This window comes from Rhincodon typus, chromosome 23 (assembly GCF_021869965.1).
Source record: "Rhincodon typus isolate 14 chromosome 23, sRhiTyp1.1, whole genome shotgun sequence".
NCBI lineage: Eukaryota > Metazoa > Chordata > Chondrichthyes > Orectolobiformes > Rhincodontidae > Rhincodon > Rhincodon typus.
Window position 1 is genome coordinate 10,289,166 of NC_063354.1, and position 17,295 is coordinate 10,306,460.

General features: G+C 40.4%; 1 protein-coding gene across 1 annotated transcript; it reads right to left on the minus strand.

Moving 5' to 3' along the window:
- Positions 1 to 959: 959 nt before the first annotated feature.
- On the minus strand, positions 960 to 16,241 carry tk1 (thymidine kinase 1, soluble). Its single transcript, XM_020509809.2, has 5 exons — positions 16,132 to 16,241; positions 6,746 to 6,839; positions 5,897 to 5,986; positions 3,997 to 4,116; positions 960 to 2,305 (listed from the first exon to the last, which is right to left on the minus strand). Exons 1-5 carry the CDS (start codon positions 16,233 to 16,235, stop codon positions 2,105 to 2,107), a joined length of 609 nt encoding a protein of 202 aa, XP_020365398.1. The 5' UTR covers positions 16,236 to 16,241; the 3' UTR covers positions 960 to 2,104.
- Between the last annotated feature and the right edge of the window lie 1,054 nt (positions 16,242 to 17,295).

A 17,295-nucleotide genomic window follows, 5' to 3' on the forward strand; every position in this document is an offset into this window, starting at 1 on the left:
CACAAAATTGATTTGAGGAGATTAGAAAACTGTGGTTTAAAACAATTGCTTCCATAGTATTTAATGTTTGACCATGCTTTCTCTGATAACTACCACTCTCTTAAAACCTAGGCTCCATGAGATTTAAACATGAATTATGGTAAACTGCAGTTTACCTCAAACTGCAAATTACATATATGGCAAGTACAAATCAAATAGATTGTGTGAATTGGTTCAGCAGCCACTCTGATGTCTGTATTAGTGGTAATTTAAGACTCTCTTCCCACTTAAGACAGTCACACCCCTGTAATGATTTCCTTCAACCTCTATCAGGCAGCAGCTACAGAAGCTTGAACACATGCACAACAGGTTCAGGAACAGCTTCTTCCTGGCTCTTAATGGACTCTAACTTCAAATAATGCTGACCTTGCTAATGTTAAACATGCCTAATGCACACCCTGTTCAATGTAACCTGTATGCTTCCAAGTTTCTTTCCCCCCATCCTTTATATGTCCTTGCTTACTGATCTGCCTGTACTAGCTACACATGTCAATGAATAAATCAAATCAAATCCTTACTAAGAACTTAACCACTACCCTTCAGGCCTGCTGTCTCTAGCTCACAGCAGAACACAACTAGGCTTCCACATTCTAAAACAAGGCCTGCAAAATTGCCTCAACTCAGCTTTGAGGGTGTGGATCGAGTAATGTTATCTTAAAGCGACAGACAACAGTAGCAACTATTTGCTTATTCTTGGTATCTGCATCTGGCCGGTCATCCTAAGTGTGTACCACCAGACTCTAACTTTTATATCCTTGTATGTGCTTTCCACTACATTCAATCTGCCCAGAAGTTTTGATTTCAATTGTGATTTGTTTTTGTTTCCTTAAACCAAAGGACAGTTTCAACTTTGTTTCTCTAAGCAGATATGGTTTCTCTGAACAAAACACATTCTGTAGAAATGACAGATGCATGAGGCATAACAGACATAATTCACTTTTATTTTTAAATATTGTAAAAAAAAAAAATAAATTGGAAACAAATATAAAGTAGCTGACAGCCTTTGGATTTAAGATGCATTGGTCTATTCTGAGCATTCTAGTCACTAAAATATCACCAATTCTAATGGCAGCGAAGATTGATCAATAGTTATATGGCAGTTGAGATTGATCAATTGACTTTTAAAGTTCATGGTTTTTGTTTAAACTGGTTCCATTAACACTGACTCAAGTTAAAAATAGATGATGATAGCTAATAAACAAGGTTCATTTCTCCCCACCGCCCCCAACTCTGTTCTACTCCACTGTTAATAGCAATCCTTGTCTCCAGCTTCTAGCTGCAAAGTTAATTATTTGCAACAAAATGAGTTCTGTCACAGTAACCTGCATTGACATACCAATTAAAGAACACATCAGGGACTGGAAGATTTTCTCTTACTGTTTCAGAGCAAGTAATTGAGGATTGTGGGTACTGAACTATGCTGTAAAGCTCCTGTGTGGCTATTTGAATAAAGACATGGCACCCAATTATAAATTTTTTTAAAAAAACAACTAAGCATTAGATACTGCTGCTTTAACTTTGGGCAGGGGTAGAGATGGGTGTATTTTCTTAGATTCTGTTCACACCTAGTGATTGCTGAAAGGTGCATTTGTAGTATTGGGCAGAAGATGACAGATTAATTCAGTTTGGTTGTTGGCTCACATGGAAAAGTGCGAAGTTCAAGAGAACTGAACCAGTCCCTCTGCCACAGTTAAAATGCAACAGAAGTTCCAAAAGGGAGTTTTTTTTTTTTTTTTGCCTGTTTTGAAATAGTGCAGTCAGTATTAAAGTGGTAAATTCCAGTTTGCAAACAAGAGAAAAGATGCAATGCTGCTGTTACCAGACCCTACAGCATTGTGAATATTCTTGTCTCCAACTGGAAGTGCAAATGTAGAAGAAAAAAGTGGATTAGCCTTGACTGTAATGTGTCTGACCAACTTAGAGTTGCCCAGATTTGCACGAGGGATCACCTTCCGGGACAAAGCATTGAAGAGTTGCAATTACACCAAACATCGGTCAACACCTTTAGAAAAGCAGGAGAGAAAATTTGCAAGATTGGGGTGTGGCACAGGCTACAGGGTTAATTTCAGACCTGCAGATTTTCAAAGAGTTTTCTTGGTGACTTGCCTTGTTCCTTGTAGGCAAGTTGCTTTGAAGCTATGAACTGACGTGCACCCTCCTGCCTGCTGTTCTCCTTGTCACTCTCCACACGCGACAGATTACCATTTGCAAAATAGCAGAGCCGACAGGTTGCTCGGTACATGTCTGTTCCGCCAATCACTTCGACCTGTCAAGACAAAAGAAGTTATCATTAAATTAAACTGAGAAGACGAGAAAAAAAAGTCCAAAGAACTGAACACAGGTAACATCATGCAGTGGAAATAATTTGTTATTTTAAAATGGCACAACCATTCTGTTAGGACTTGGAGTTTTTCAGCTCCTTGCATCCGTGCCATAATTCCAACAGATCATTATTGGTTTCTATCTCGATCTGTTTAACCTCCTACTGAATAAAATCCATTGTTCAATCCTAAAAGTTTTCAATTGACTCAATATCTAATAACTTTTGGCAAAAAAAATCTGAAGAGGTTCTTTTACTTAGCTTTGGCTCAATTCATGTTCCTCTTGCCTCTGTGCTACACTGGGACTTGAAACCCACAAACTTTCATCTCTAACAGCAAGCTGCTCCATCTTTTTGGGGACATCTCAAACAGAATCCTTGCCTGCTGTCTCAGGTGGATGCAAACGATCCTATGCCACTATCTGGAAGGATAGCAGGATTCCTGGCCAATATTTATATCTCAATATCCATCCATTATTTTCAAAAGACTGCATTACTCCAAATGTCTGTCCCTTCCACTACAATAGTGAGTACATTTTCAGAAGTACCTTCAAAGACTAAAATACTTGGAGCCACTTTTGTCATTTTTTAACCATTTCATCCATCTTCACACTGCAAGTTTTGACCTTGACACACCAACGGCAAGCATTTCCTTGTTATCCGTTGGCCAACAGATTCAGGAGAGAGTTGATCAAACTCTCTTGAAGCAGGACCTGGAATCAGTGCTTGGTACTCAGCCAGCAGGAAACGAATGGGAGCCAACGATTTCTCCAGATCTGTTCACCCACAGGAAAACTGCATTCATGGCTCTTCCTTTTTCACATCTCCAACTTATTTTAGTGCTACAAACTCTTGAATGTCTGTCACACAGCCATTCTATTCTTCCAATTCTGAATGCTTGTTCATCCCTTGATAAAAATCTTGCTTTGGTACACTGATCAGTTTTTTTTTATTCCATTACACCACTTGAAATAGTGCAGTCAGTATTAAAGCAGCAAATTCCAGTTTGCAAACAAGAGAAAAGATGCGGTGTTACTGTTACCAGACCTTACAGCACCTTGACACAGATTTTTCTATACTAAAGATGCTACGCCAACAACTTGTATAATATCTTAAAGGACCTAACAGTTCACCCAAAGAATAAGCTAACCTGTCCATTCTACCCACACAGTTAAAGCTTCTACTCACATGTAAACTTTCTGTCAGAGTATGTGTGGCTGCACTGGTCACCTGATACTTCACTTAATTACCAAATCACTGAATAAATTCTCAATAAATCTCCTAGAGCTCCTACAATGGCTCAGTGGGTCCGACAATCTGAAATCAAACCCTAGGGACCAAAGAGTCCAATATGTGTACAAAACAACAGGCCTCAGCTGAGGAATTATGGGGGAAGCCAGGGACTAGAATTGCACTGCTGTGATAGAGGAAACACTACTCACTCACGTGGGCTGTGAGCAACGCTGTGATCATACTTATGACCCCCAGGTAGTAAGAGGAGGTTCTAAGTAAAAAGTGGCCAATTGGCAAGATGTTAGATGACACCCAACAGTTTCCTCCACAGTGGGATAGTTTCCTCAAGAAGGAGAGGAGAGCAAAGCAATGATCGAGAAAGTGAGAAATAGACAAACACAAACCTCTGTTTCACTCCCCAGCCTCTTGGTATAGGCAGCTTCCCTGTAGCACTCCATGCACACAGCGCTCAGTTTCACTACACTCTCCGCCAGGGGAACTAGGTTTAGAATGTTGCCAAAAGCCTGGAGAAACAAATAGAAGAATCACTCGGAATCTGATACGGGAAATAATTAAAATAGACTTCAGCTCCTTCACAGGTTGTTGCTGTGCCACATCAAACTGACCTAGTGCCATTTTAAGTGACAAATAGCTATTTCTTGCTGCCATGCAGCAATTATGCTGTCTCCTGACTCTCACGTCAATCAGGAATGACAAGTCCCAGTTAATTCCAGGAGTGGAGATTTGCAGGACAAGGAGATGGGCATGGATGTGGTAGAGATGATTTACCAGGATTGTACTGGGGGGATTCAATTACATAGGAAGACTTTGTCAAGTTGGAGTCATACTCTCCTGCATAAACAATTTTCAAGGGACCCTTAAACAATGATGTATTCAGATAGAATAGATGGAGTGTCAGGAAGGTCAGTCACCTGAAGACACAGTTTCAAGGTGATTTCCAGAAAAGCTGATGGAAAGTATGGGAACTACTTTGATGGTGCATGTTATTGACGATCTGGAATGCACTGCTGGAAAGGTGGTGAAACAACCTCAAGTGAATTGGATATATTGTTATGACCCACTTTCTTAATCAGTCCTCCACTGGTCACGACAAAGTTTGAGCCTACATTATACCAGACTGTATAAAGTGCAGGATAGGAAACAAGTCAGATTGCCCTAAGTAACATGTAATGAACTAGTCCATTATAAATCAGAATAATAAAGGATTATTAACTAAACATTTAAATTCCAAAATATATACAATGACCCTTCTTGAAAAATAACACACACAAACCATGCCAATCTGGGGGAAAGCAAAATAACATGCTGCAGTGATTTTGTTTTTAAAAAGTGCTTTGACTACATTATACTTAATTTCAGAGATTGAGAATCATTCAGATTGTCCCAAATGCTGATCTGTAGCCAAAGTCACTTTCCACACAAGCTGAAGCTTTTCCTGGATCAGTTATGGTTGGCTGAATTCCCTTTATGTGGACACAGTGAGGGTACATTCTGAAGTCTCCTTAAGGAACCCTTCATTTGTGGTGATGGGGTCTTTGAAAACTAACTGGAATTTCGAGGAGAGGAACTCCAAATAGAGAGGGAGTGAGAGAGTGCGCAAGCAAAGTAAGTTCTCGGGCTTTTGTTCAAATCAAACAGCTTTACTGTAACCACAAGCTGGATCACGTGACCTTTCTGAAAGAACTGCAGACTCTGTGACTATGACATCAGCTGAACAGCTTGTTTTTCTCAATGACATTCAGGATTGACGTTTCAGAGAACACACCTTCATAATAATATACCCAAGAGAAGAAAAGTGCAGGGATATTGAGACTAGGTAGACGGGTCGTTTGGAAAACTGACCAGCTCCAGATGGGCTGAATGGCATCCTTCAGTGCAGCACAATTGTGTGTTTTTCACCTCACAACCACTTGTTCCGAATGAGATGCAAGTCACTGCCCCTCCACCTACTTCAATATCGTTACTCCCGCATTAAAAAGGTGCACCAGTGATCAATTATAGTGCCTCGAGTGATGGGACCAGTAAATCTACCCTTGGTGCAATACTTCGTGTGGGAGGGGACCTACCCTTTGCTTGAAAGTGTTGGGAGGGTCAGGAACTTGACAGAAATTCTTAAGTGGTTAAGGAATCGATTTCAGAAGAAAGCATTGCTTCCCTGTCCAAGGTAAAAAAAAACTAGTTTGCTGGTTGTAAAAGATGCAGCTATACAATTGGACACACCACACAAGTCGAAGAGGATATACTCATATGGCTGCAGTATATGCAGTTGTTCTTTTCACTCACTTTCCTTTGGAAAGTTCCATCCAGCGCTGCCACAATCACAGTTTTTCCTTTGTTAGCCATTTCCTCTGCAAATTCGACACAGTCTGGAAACTGGAGAGAGAGAGGACAACTTCAACACCACATTCTGAAACAGCACCTTTCTTCAGGTTCACAAGAAAGTAAGCAACATAAATGAACACTGACCCGCCTTTATAATAACACATCATAGGAAAGTATCCTCAGACACATCACAGAAGGGCAATCAATTCTAATGTGTCAGCCTTTAAATCCATGGGAATCTCCTACAGAGTTATGAAGGGACCCTAATAACTCCGTAAGCAAATGCACTGGCTAGTGTCGTCCTGAACCAGCAGGAATAGGAAGATCTCCAGTTTGATTAATGTACTGTAATGAGTTGTTTAACCTGAGCCATGAAAAATAAGTGTACAATTGCTTCAGCATCCCTAAATAGAGAGTTTGGGGAAGGATGGTGATGGGACAAGGGTTTAAAAAAACCAAGTCAACTGCATTGCTCGGAACAGCGTGTTGGTAGATATCAGCTGAGAAAAGCATTGCATTATACAGCGCTGGTTTACTAGCTGAGGAGCCCTGCGTTCATTACTACCAGGTTTATACTTTGGGAAGGCACCAGGAAAGGTATTAAACCACATTTCCATACAGGAAAGCACCCTTAAAAGCTTTACAATTCCTTCAATTCTCGAAAGCAGCAGAAGTCTTACTCCCCAAGCTCAGTCAATTAAAAGAGATTTATCTAGGGATTAGCATTCAGTGCAAAGACTCAGACCAGGTTGGATTTCTCAGTACTGTGAACATATTTCAAGTAAAGCAAGCACAATGGGCCACACTTACAAACTGTCCTTCATCAATTCCGATAACTGAACATTTCAATGCTTCTTGAGTAACCTCACTCAGCTTTGTTGCAGGAACTGCCTGCATTGTAAACCTGGGAGATAAAAAGAACAAAAATAAAAAATCAGTAGCTTTTATCAATAAAATCTAGGAAGAATGGAACGTCACATCAATAATTTTAATTCAGGACCATGCAGAGTACCTGAACTAACACAACATGTTAAGAGGCCGGAAAATTGCAAAAAAAAAATGTATAAATCAGCACACAGAAATCATTTCATAACTCACAGCCTTCTTCAGTTTAGCTTACATCAGGGTAAAACAAAATAGGCAGAAAATATCAAAAGAATGGCTTGCAATTCTCTGCCATTATATTGAACTATTAAGTGTGAAAGTATTGGAGAGAAGCAAATGTCATTACCTTGTTAAAAAAGGGAATAGGGATAACCCCGGAAATTACAGGGCAGTTAGTCTTACTTCAGTGGTGGGCAAATTATTGGAAAGGGCTCTGAGACATAGGAATTATGATCACTTGGATAGGCACAGTTTGATCCATGATAGTCAGCATGGATTTGTGAGGGGTAGATCATGCCTCACAAACATTACTGAATTCTTTGAAGAGGTGACCAAACATGTGGATGAAGGTAGAGCAGTGGACGTGGTATATATGGATTTAAGTAAGGCGTTTGATAAGGTTCCCCATTGTAGCTCATGCAGAAAGTAAGGAGGCATGGGATAGGGGGAAATGTGGCAGATTGGATTCAGAATTGGCTGACCCTTCGAAGACAAAGAGTTCTAGTGGATGGAAAATATTCAACATGGTGCTCAGTTACGAGTGGTGTACCACAAGGATCAGTTCTGGGTCCTCTTCTATTTGTGATTTTTGTAAATGATTTGGATGAAGGAGTGGAACGGTGGATTAGTAAGTTCAAGGACGATACGAAGGTGGGTCAAGTTGTGGATAGTGCAGAGGGCTGTTCTAGGTTACAAAGGGACATTGATAAGATGCAGAGCTGGGCTGAGAAGTGGCAGATGGAGTTTAACCCTGAAAAGTATGAGGTGATTCATTTTGGAAGGAAAAATTTGAAAGCAGAATACAGGGTTAACGGAAAGATTCTTGGCAGTGTGGAGGAGCAGAGGGATCTTGGGGTTCATGTCCACAGTTCCCTGAAAGCTGCCACCCAGGTGGATAGAGTTGTTAAGAAGGCGTATGGTGTGTTAGCTTTCATTAATAGAGGGATTGAGTTCAAGAGCCGTGAAGTTATGCTCCAGCTATACAAAAGCCTGGTTCGCCACATCTGGAGTATTGTGTCCAGTTCTGGTCGCCTCATTACAGGAAAGATGTGGAAGCATTGAAAAAGGTGCAGAGGAGATTTACCAGGATGTTACCTGGAATGGAGGGAAGGTCTTACGAGGAAAGGTTGAGAGAGCTAGGGCTTTTCTCTTTAGAACGACAAAGGATGAGAGGTGACTTGATAGAGGTGTACAAAACGATCAGACGTATAGATAGAGTGGACAGCCAGAGACTTTTTCCTAGGATGGAGTTAGCTATTACAAGGGGGCATAGTTTTAAAGTGAGTGGAGGTAGATATAGGGGAGACGTCAGAGGTAGGTTCTTTACTCAGAGTGGTAGGGGCATGGAATGCATTGCCGGAGAGGGTAGAGGAGTCAGCCTCATTAGGGGCATTTAAGCAGCAATTAGATAGGCATATGGATGATAGTATAAGTAGGGGTGGAGGTTAGATAGACCTTAGGTTTAGGGTAAAAGTTCAGCACAACATAGTGGGCCAAAGGGCCTGTACTGCGCTGTACTGTTCTATATTCTATGTGTGTTTCACACAAGGAGATGAACAACTGGAACCTGTAACATATGAGGCCTGCACAATATGGATGGTTGCAGATACTCTGCACGTGCACCACCATCTGGATGCAAAAGTCTCTGAGTGCTTGCTCCTGAACTCAAGAGTAACATGGCAACTTTTCGAAGCCTGAAGGATCTAAAGTGGTGGGTAGAAAGGCAATGCAGACATTTTCCAAGAATTCAAACATAATGAGGACAGCATCAAACAGAAAGTTGCTGTCAAACATAAACACCGTAATAACTGAAGGCTCCAAAGACAAGAGACAGATTGTTTTGCAGTCACATGAGTTCCGAATGGTGCACTGTCCCACAGTTAGCCCGAGTGAAGGAAATCAAAGAAGACACAAGAAAAGTTTGAGGGTACAAAACTGTCATTCAATAGTGCAAGAGGAAATGTATATGATATCCTTTGGTTCCTTTAACCCCAAATCCTTCTTGGCATCATACAATGGCCTCAATTGCTTTCTGTGGTAGTGAATTGCACAGGATCACCAATTTGTGGGTGAAGAAATTTCCCCTCATCTCAATCCTCCATCGTTTACCCCGTATCTTTAGGATGTGATTCCTGGTTTTGGACTCCTGGTCATCAGGAACATCCTTCCTCCGTCTCGTCCTGTTAAGAATTTTACAGGTTTCCTCAAGATGTCCCCTCATTGTTCTGAGTGCCACTGATTAAAATCCTACCCGCTTTAACCTGTCCTCATAAGTTAGTCTTGCTATTCCGGAAATCTAGTGTAATGGGAAGCATTGCTTGAAGATCACGACAAAGAGACAGAGGTACAGTTGTAGACCGGAAATCAATGAGATAAGACACTCAACACAAGTCAACCATGCAGAAGAGTTGCTGAACAGGATAACTGGAATGAGAAACCATTAATTGGATGGACGGAGTGCCACATAAAAGTAAAAGATGGTTTAGAGTAAGCATTACTTGGAGCTAAGAGGATAGTCTTATTGCAAGCAAAGAAGCTAATGCTGAGATATTAATGATTTTGCCTAAGTTCACATTCTTCATGTGAATATGCATCAAGTGCCTATTTAGCCCAAGCCAAACCCTACTCCACCTTACGTCGACCAGAGGAGCGTTACCCAGAGACAGGAGCAATCAATTTTCCCCTCACCAAGGGCGAGGTGAATGTCACAAGTCTTGCCATCACTCTGGGAGACAGCAGACAATAGAACTGGGGTCAAACTGGGAATCCTGCCTTTCACAGCTCTGTACAACATAAATGTGGAAAATGTACCCAATGAATCCTCCATATCCAATATTTTCAGGACATTAATTCACTTGTACAAGATTGCCTGAACTTAAATTTTTGTTCTTTTTTAAACTTGCGACAATATTAAATTGGATCAATCACAAAGAAGGTTTATATCAGTACTTTTTAGTTTTGACCACGAGTTCTTTTTCTGGCCGCAATAAATATTCTTGTTCTTAAAAAACACACAGCGCTTTATTGGCGAATGAAGTCAATATCTATGTCTTGCATCTTATTTTAACCTGTTCGATTAGTTACTGTGAAACTACTGACTTACAAATCCATTGTTATTAAAAAGTGTAGCGTGGTACATTAAAACCAGTTATTGGATTTGACTGTTCCAAATTCATACAGATTCTAACAGTTGAGCTTTGTTTATAATCTCAAGTTTAGAAAGAACAAAATTAAAGTTCAGGTGATCTTGTACAAGTGAATTAATATTTTTTTTAAAAAATTGGATATGGTGCATTCATTAGGTACATTTTCTATATGATGTTGTACAGAGCCACAAAAAGCAGAAGGAATCCCAGTTTGACCCCAGTTCCATTATCTGCTGTTTCCTAGAGTGATGGCAAGATTTTTAACATTATCCTGGCCCCTGGAGAGAGGAAAATTGATCGCTGCAGTCTCTGGGAAATGCTCACCTGGTTGACATAAGGTGGAGTACGGTTTGACTTAGGCTAAATAGCCAATTGATGAATACTCACATGAAGAATGCTAACTTAGGCAAAATCATTAATAGAATATGGCGTTCAATTCTGGTCTAGGAAAGATGTTGCTAAATTTGAAAGGGTTCAGAAAAGATTTACAAGGATGTTTCGGGGGTTGGAAGGTTTGAGCTATAGGGAGAGGCTGAATAGGCTGGGACTATTTTCCCTAGAGTGTCAGAGGCTGAGGGGCGAACTTATAGATGTTTATTGAATCATAAGGGGCATGGATAGGGTGAATAGACAAGGTCTTTTCCCCTGTGTAGGGGAGTCCAAAACTATAGGGCCTAGGTTTAAAGGTGAGGGGGTAAAATTTAAAAGGGATCTGAGGAGTAACTTTTTCACACAGTGTGTTGCATGTATGGAATATGCTGCCAGCAGAAGTGGTGGAGGCTGGTACAATTATAACATTTAGAAGGAACTGGATGGGTAAATGAATAGGAAGGTTTGAGGGATGTGGGCCAAATGCTGGCAAATGGGACTAGATCAGTTCAGGATATCTGGTCAGCATGGACGAGTTGGACCGAAGTGTCTGTTTCTGTGCTGCACAACTCTATCACTCTAAAGTGAATAACTAATAACCGTAAGTTGGAACAAACAAGCAAAAACAGAAATTGCTGCAGAAATGGAAGCATCTGTGGAGAGAAAACAAAGTCAACAATGAGCCCTGTGACCCTTCTTTAGAAGAACACCAGTTCCCAAAAAGGTCTTAGAAGAGAAGGAAATCAAGTAAGAAAGGGAATTGCAGGATCAGGAGAGCTGAAGATATGGTCACTTATAATGGAGGCAAGGACAAATCAGGCAATTGAGTTCTGGGTTGCGTGCGAAGACAGGGGAGTGGTGGGATTTGGAAGTGAGTAGTGGGGAGAGATTGTACAGCTGTAGAATACTAATGGTGGAGGGGAGAGGCCATTAAGAGGCTTGAATGTTTGAAAATACATGTTAAGCGAGGACAATAAAATGAAAAACCAAATTAAGTTAGTGAGGACTGGGCCAAATGGTAAGTGGAAGCAGAGGATGTGGTATAAGGAACAGATTTTAGACAAGGTGAAGTTTGAAGTGTAGATAATCAGAGACCAGCCAAGGTACAAGTGGAAAAGACAATCATGGAGATGACAAACACATGGACACCATTTCAGTTTAACTCAGGGTCACTGAGTCGAAGCGTTGACTCAGCTCTCTCTCGCTATAGATGCTGCCAGACCTGCAGAGTTTCTCCAACAATTTCTGTTTTTGTTTCAGCATCTCAGTGGCAAGTCTGCAACATGTAAATAAATCAGAAGCTTTGTTTGCGGATAAACAGCGTAATAAGTTAATCCAGAGATCCAGGCAGCATTCTGGGGACACAGGTTCGAATCCCGCCAAGGCATGTGGTAGAATTTAAATTCAATAAAATATCTGGAATTAATAATCTAATGTTGAACATGAATCCATTGTCGAAAAAGACCATCTGGTTCACTAACATCCTTAATGTTGACTCTGAATTGCCCTATGGGCAACTAGGGATGGGCAATAAATGCTGCCTAGCCAGTGACACCCTCATCCCGTTAATGAATAAAGAAAAAAAAAAATTGTGAATGATCTCTTTGAAGCATACATCAGCTGGAAGGAGGGAATTGAACCAATAGCAATTATGCAGAGATAGTGGACAAAAGGGCGACTTTGATCTCAATGTCAAATTGGAGGAGATTACATAACTCAAACTCCAATCTTTGGATGGTGTTGGGGCAGCCCTGGTAAGAGGTGGCACAATATGGCATCCATTGCAGTAACAGAATTAGCTTACCTGGCCTAGCATTAAAGTGAGATCACAAGTTAGCACAAGAATAGCTTTGAGAAGGAAGTAACCCAACATAACATGGTCTATTTTGAACAAAGAATCGTACAAAGAAACATACAGGGAGTTCTGTACAAACAACAGCTGCAGATGTGAGAAACAGACAGTTTGATAAGAAGTGTCTGAGAACAGACAGCCTGAAATTTTTAGCAAACATTAAAAAGAAAATTAGGACCCCACAATAACAGAGACAAATGATAAGGGTGGGATTATGTCTTGTAAAAACCTAGGAGATCTGACATTGAGCTGTGAAAGTGATTGAGCTTAGTGTTATTGGTGAACAGGATGTCGACTTATTAGGTAAAAGTGTTAAGAGTACAGGCAGTAAGTTTCATCTCAGAAGACAGTATGTGACAAGAATGAGTTATTATGCAGCTGCAAGATGGAAGGGCAGTGTCTACCTTCCAAGGTCAGGTGGGACAGAAACTGCTCACAACTCATTAGCTAAAGAATCCAAACAGTAAATGTAGCCATAAAACTTTACATATAACTAACTTTATATTAGAACTAACACTATGGGTCTTATAGCAATTAATAAGAACTAACCACCTTTTGTATATCCTGTGGGAAATAGAAGATGAGTAACAGAATTTAATAGGGATAGCAATAAATACAATGAACTTCAGAATTTGAGCAGGCTTTTGAGATAAGCAAGTATGGGAAATGTCTGAGAAAGTCTAACCGTTAACTTTGGAAAGTGAATTAATGGGACACACATTGTAAGATCCCAATGCCTGATGATTACAATGTCTGATAAACATCATGAGGTTATGGATAACCTAGGGGTATCCACCATTGTTCAGGTGTTTCACAGGATTGGATGTATAGATTAAGGAGGAAGGAACAATGACAACATTGCATGTAATTATTGTAACGAGAAATGTATAAAAATGCTGTATCTCACTGGGGAAACAGGAGTGTCACTGACCCCTCTTCTGATCTGACCTGTAATTAAAAGAGCAACTGGGCCCCACATGAAGGCCAGATTTGGAGGGGTCTCTGACCTTTCCTGCACATGTGGTAGAGTTCAAATAAAGATCGATTGTACTAATGAACACAGAACTCCAGACTGTTCTATGTTATCTCTCCCCTACAGATTGTATTGCTAAGGGGCATAGAGTAGATGACCAAATGGTGGCTTGACAGAACGGTGCAAGATGGGAACAGAAACCATTCTGGAGATACTCTGGTGATTATCAAGTGAGACCAATTATAATAAAGTGAACAACAGATGCCATGCAGTGAGAGACAGCCAGTTTTTTCATCTTTAGAGAAATTTTCTCAGTGACTACATTTCGATTTCAGGAGTTTCCTTTTCATTCTCACTAGTTCCTCTATTGGGTAATGAGGTTACATAGTGGATTTACACTATTTTAAGGCTTCTTTCTTTGGATAGACAACTACAAATACAGCCTTTTTCATAAAGTAATTGCAAGGAAATTGCATTCTGCAGTATCCTTTGGCTTTGTTCTGTTAATTTCAATTTTTTTTAAAAAATCCTCATTACTTCTGTCTGAAGTGAATGCTGACTTCCAAATGTCCAACTATACCACAAGGGGAATCCATACAAATTAGTTCAGCAGTACCAAGTAACCATCAGATAACAAAATTTAATTCATGTTTCAGTGAGTTTTCCCAAGCTAATGCACCTCCTCACTTGACCCAAACTTTAATGAGATAGAGATTGGAGAGACCAAAGAAACATTATTATTAATACAGCTTCAAAGAACCTGAACTAAAGAAATGTTTTATTTCCAAATGAACTGGGGGGAAAATCAATACTTCATGAAATTAAAAACAAAAGAAATGCAAGAGAACAGCTCTGAGCTATCGTTAATTACCATTTGGTATGAATATATTAATACCACGCCCTTCCTTTTTTTCAAAGGATTTACCGTTCCTACTTCAAAGTTTTTTTGCGGGCTTAGTTTTTGGGAGTAGGTTGAAGTTTACATCTACCAGGCAGCAACTCCCTTGGGAGCTTGAATCTCCTTCCAATAACCGGTGGCTCCTTCATGAGTCCAGACCCCAACCTTCCCAGCTACAGGCACTTTTTGCAAATGTTCTCCATTTCTCAGCTGACTCCAAGTGGACATCCTGCAAACTCAGCCTGGAGCTGCCACTATAGCAAGGTGAAAGGTCTGCCAAGATCCCCAGCCCCAATTTGTGAGGGGCCAGCTGCGTCCATATTCACATGAGGCTGGATCCATATTCATATTCCCAATGCCCCGCTCCCAGCCTTGTTGATGGGTTTCCAGTTGCCTTCTCTTCCATTTCAACTACTTCACCTCAATCTCACTCTAAACGGTGCAGATAAAACGCTCCTGCACGGTGGCACCAGGACTGCCAGAAAAACTGGTCTGACTCCACCAATCACAGATCTTCTCCTTCCTGTCCTCAAATCAAACTCTGCATTATTTTCCCACTCCCAATGAGACACAGCATAAATATATACACAAGGGAAATCTTATATCTTTTTTTTAAACCACCATATTTGTTTCTTTTGCAAACAACTTGAGGTTTCCAGGGCATATTTGCTTAGTGCCCTGCATATATTAAAAACCGAAGAAGAAGGTATGGTTGATTGTGCTAAGGATCAACTTCTCTACAGAGAAGAGAAACCAGGGGGTGGGGGTGGGGGAGGAATAGGTTAGAAATTAATTAAATGGATGGATGAGTACAGGATTAGACACAAACAAAAATCAGCCAATGGAGAAAGGTTATGAATAAACAAAACAATAAAACACCAAACAATTGCGGATGCTGGAAATTCTGAAGAGTCAGTGGATCTGAAACACTAGCTTTGCTTTTTCTCCAAAGATGGTACCAGACCTGCTGAGCTTCACCAACAATTTTAGTTTTGGTGTCGGATTTCTGGCATCTGCACTTCTTCAGTTTTTTTGTTTAACATCAGGTTGTTGCTACCTGACTGCAAGAAGATTTCAATGAACCTAATTTTGGTTCAGAGGTGATTAGTAAGATTATAAGACAGAAAGAAGTGAGAGCAGGAGTGTGCCTGTTTCCCTCATTTGATAAGATTATGGTTGATCTGATTGTGGCTTTAACTCCACTTTCCTGACTGGCCCCATGATCCTCGACTGATGTAGATCAAAACCTTCATGTAACTCAGCCTGAATATACTCCATGAACCAGACTCCACCTCTTGCTGGGGAAAGATACACCCACAAATGTGACAGAGGAACAAAGAGTAAAATCCAGACCTGCACTTAACCACAACAGTACATCATACAAACCACAGAGAGTAAAGACAATGATTAGTTCAAAAACCTCACCATAGTTTGCTAATTCCTTGGAAGGCAGATGAGGGAATTTACAAGCAATAATTATTTGGTGGGTATCATCTGGTGAAGTGGCAGTCCAGCAAGCTATGCTTTAGATATGGAGGTTAAATGTCAAACTGATGGATTTCAGTCAAAAGCAAAAATGACAGAACCATACCTGTTTGAGATTGCATGGAATACCTGGGAAAGAGGGAGTTCTGAAGAAAGTGCCAACGTGGTTCAAAGGAATTACTGCTCAGAAGGGTCATAGCAACATTAGCAAATGTTTCTTGTCATTTACAGAGAGCATGAAATAAGCTGTATTTTCCTGTAAACGTTCACCCTGGTCACAGACAAGAAGCATGAGCTCTGGTTAAATATAGATTACAGTGCCCACTTAGTGCTGTGACTCTCAGTAATCACACCGCACTCAATACTCACCTGTCATGTGTAGACAGATCTTCTTTACTGTATCGAATATCCTTTGCATACTTTACCACAAGACATTGATATTGAGCAATCTGAAACCTTCTCACTCGACGCATTAGTTCTGTGCTGCAGTGGAAACAGAAAACAAGTTCACTCAGAGCTACGCACTGTGACATTCAGGCTCCTGCAGAAATCTGTGCTGAAACTGCACAGAAGTGTTCTTGATCTTCACCAGTCGAAGGGAGATTTTTCTCCCCCAGACTTCTGGTAGAGGCAGCTGTACATTGTCCCTCCAGACCAAACCAGTGAGATTGAGAGCCAACCGACCACAGGAAAGGAAATAGCAGGTGCAAAAATGTAACTATAATCTTACCACAGAAACAACGCAATTCTCAAAATAACACAATCTGTAGCTCACGCAATTCTGAAGTCGAGTCTCGTTCTAGAAGCTTGAACTAATTCTCAATCTCTATATATGCATAAGGATCTTTACATTCTTGGTGCTTATAATCCATCCTCCTGCTTTATGAAAGGAGATGATGATATGTAAAACTGTACAGGCAGGTACTATAATGTGGGTTTGTGGTATTATTCTAGATTTGGAAAACTTTTGAACAAGTCATTTTGGGTGCATATAGTAATTTAACAGTTGATTTATTTAAAATTTTTAATCTTAATCTCATCAACAAATGAATGCTTTTGCATGCTATTTACAATTAGACAGAAAATTGATTTGAAAATGCAAGTTTGGGAACTACAGTCAAATGACAGCCTCAGGTCATTTGTATGATTCCCACCTCAGTCAGATGGTGGTGCGTTGAACACACATTAAGTGGACATCCCAGTGAGATACTGAGAAATTCCTGTACTGTTGGAGGTACTGACTTTCCAATGAGATGTTAAACTAATACAGAAAAGATTCCACAGACATTTCCCTGAGCCGAAGCCACTGAGATAAGTGTCTTCAGATGCTCACTTCATTTCTCTACTTTTCTACTGATTCTATGAAGGTAATGCTTGACTTTTTAAATCTAGTTTCTTTCACTACTTTGTAGCTAAGTTTGTTGTACCCGAGATGGTGCTGTGAATGGCGATAGATATTCCACATCTAATGTCCCATTCCTCTCCAAAGTTCTTGAACAAATTCCAAATTCCAACCCATTTTTCCAGGAATTC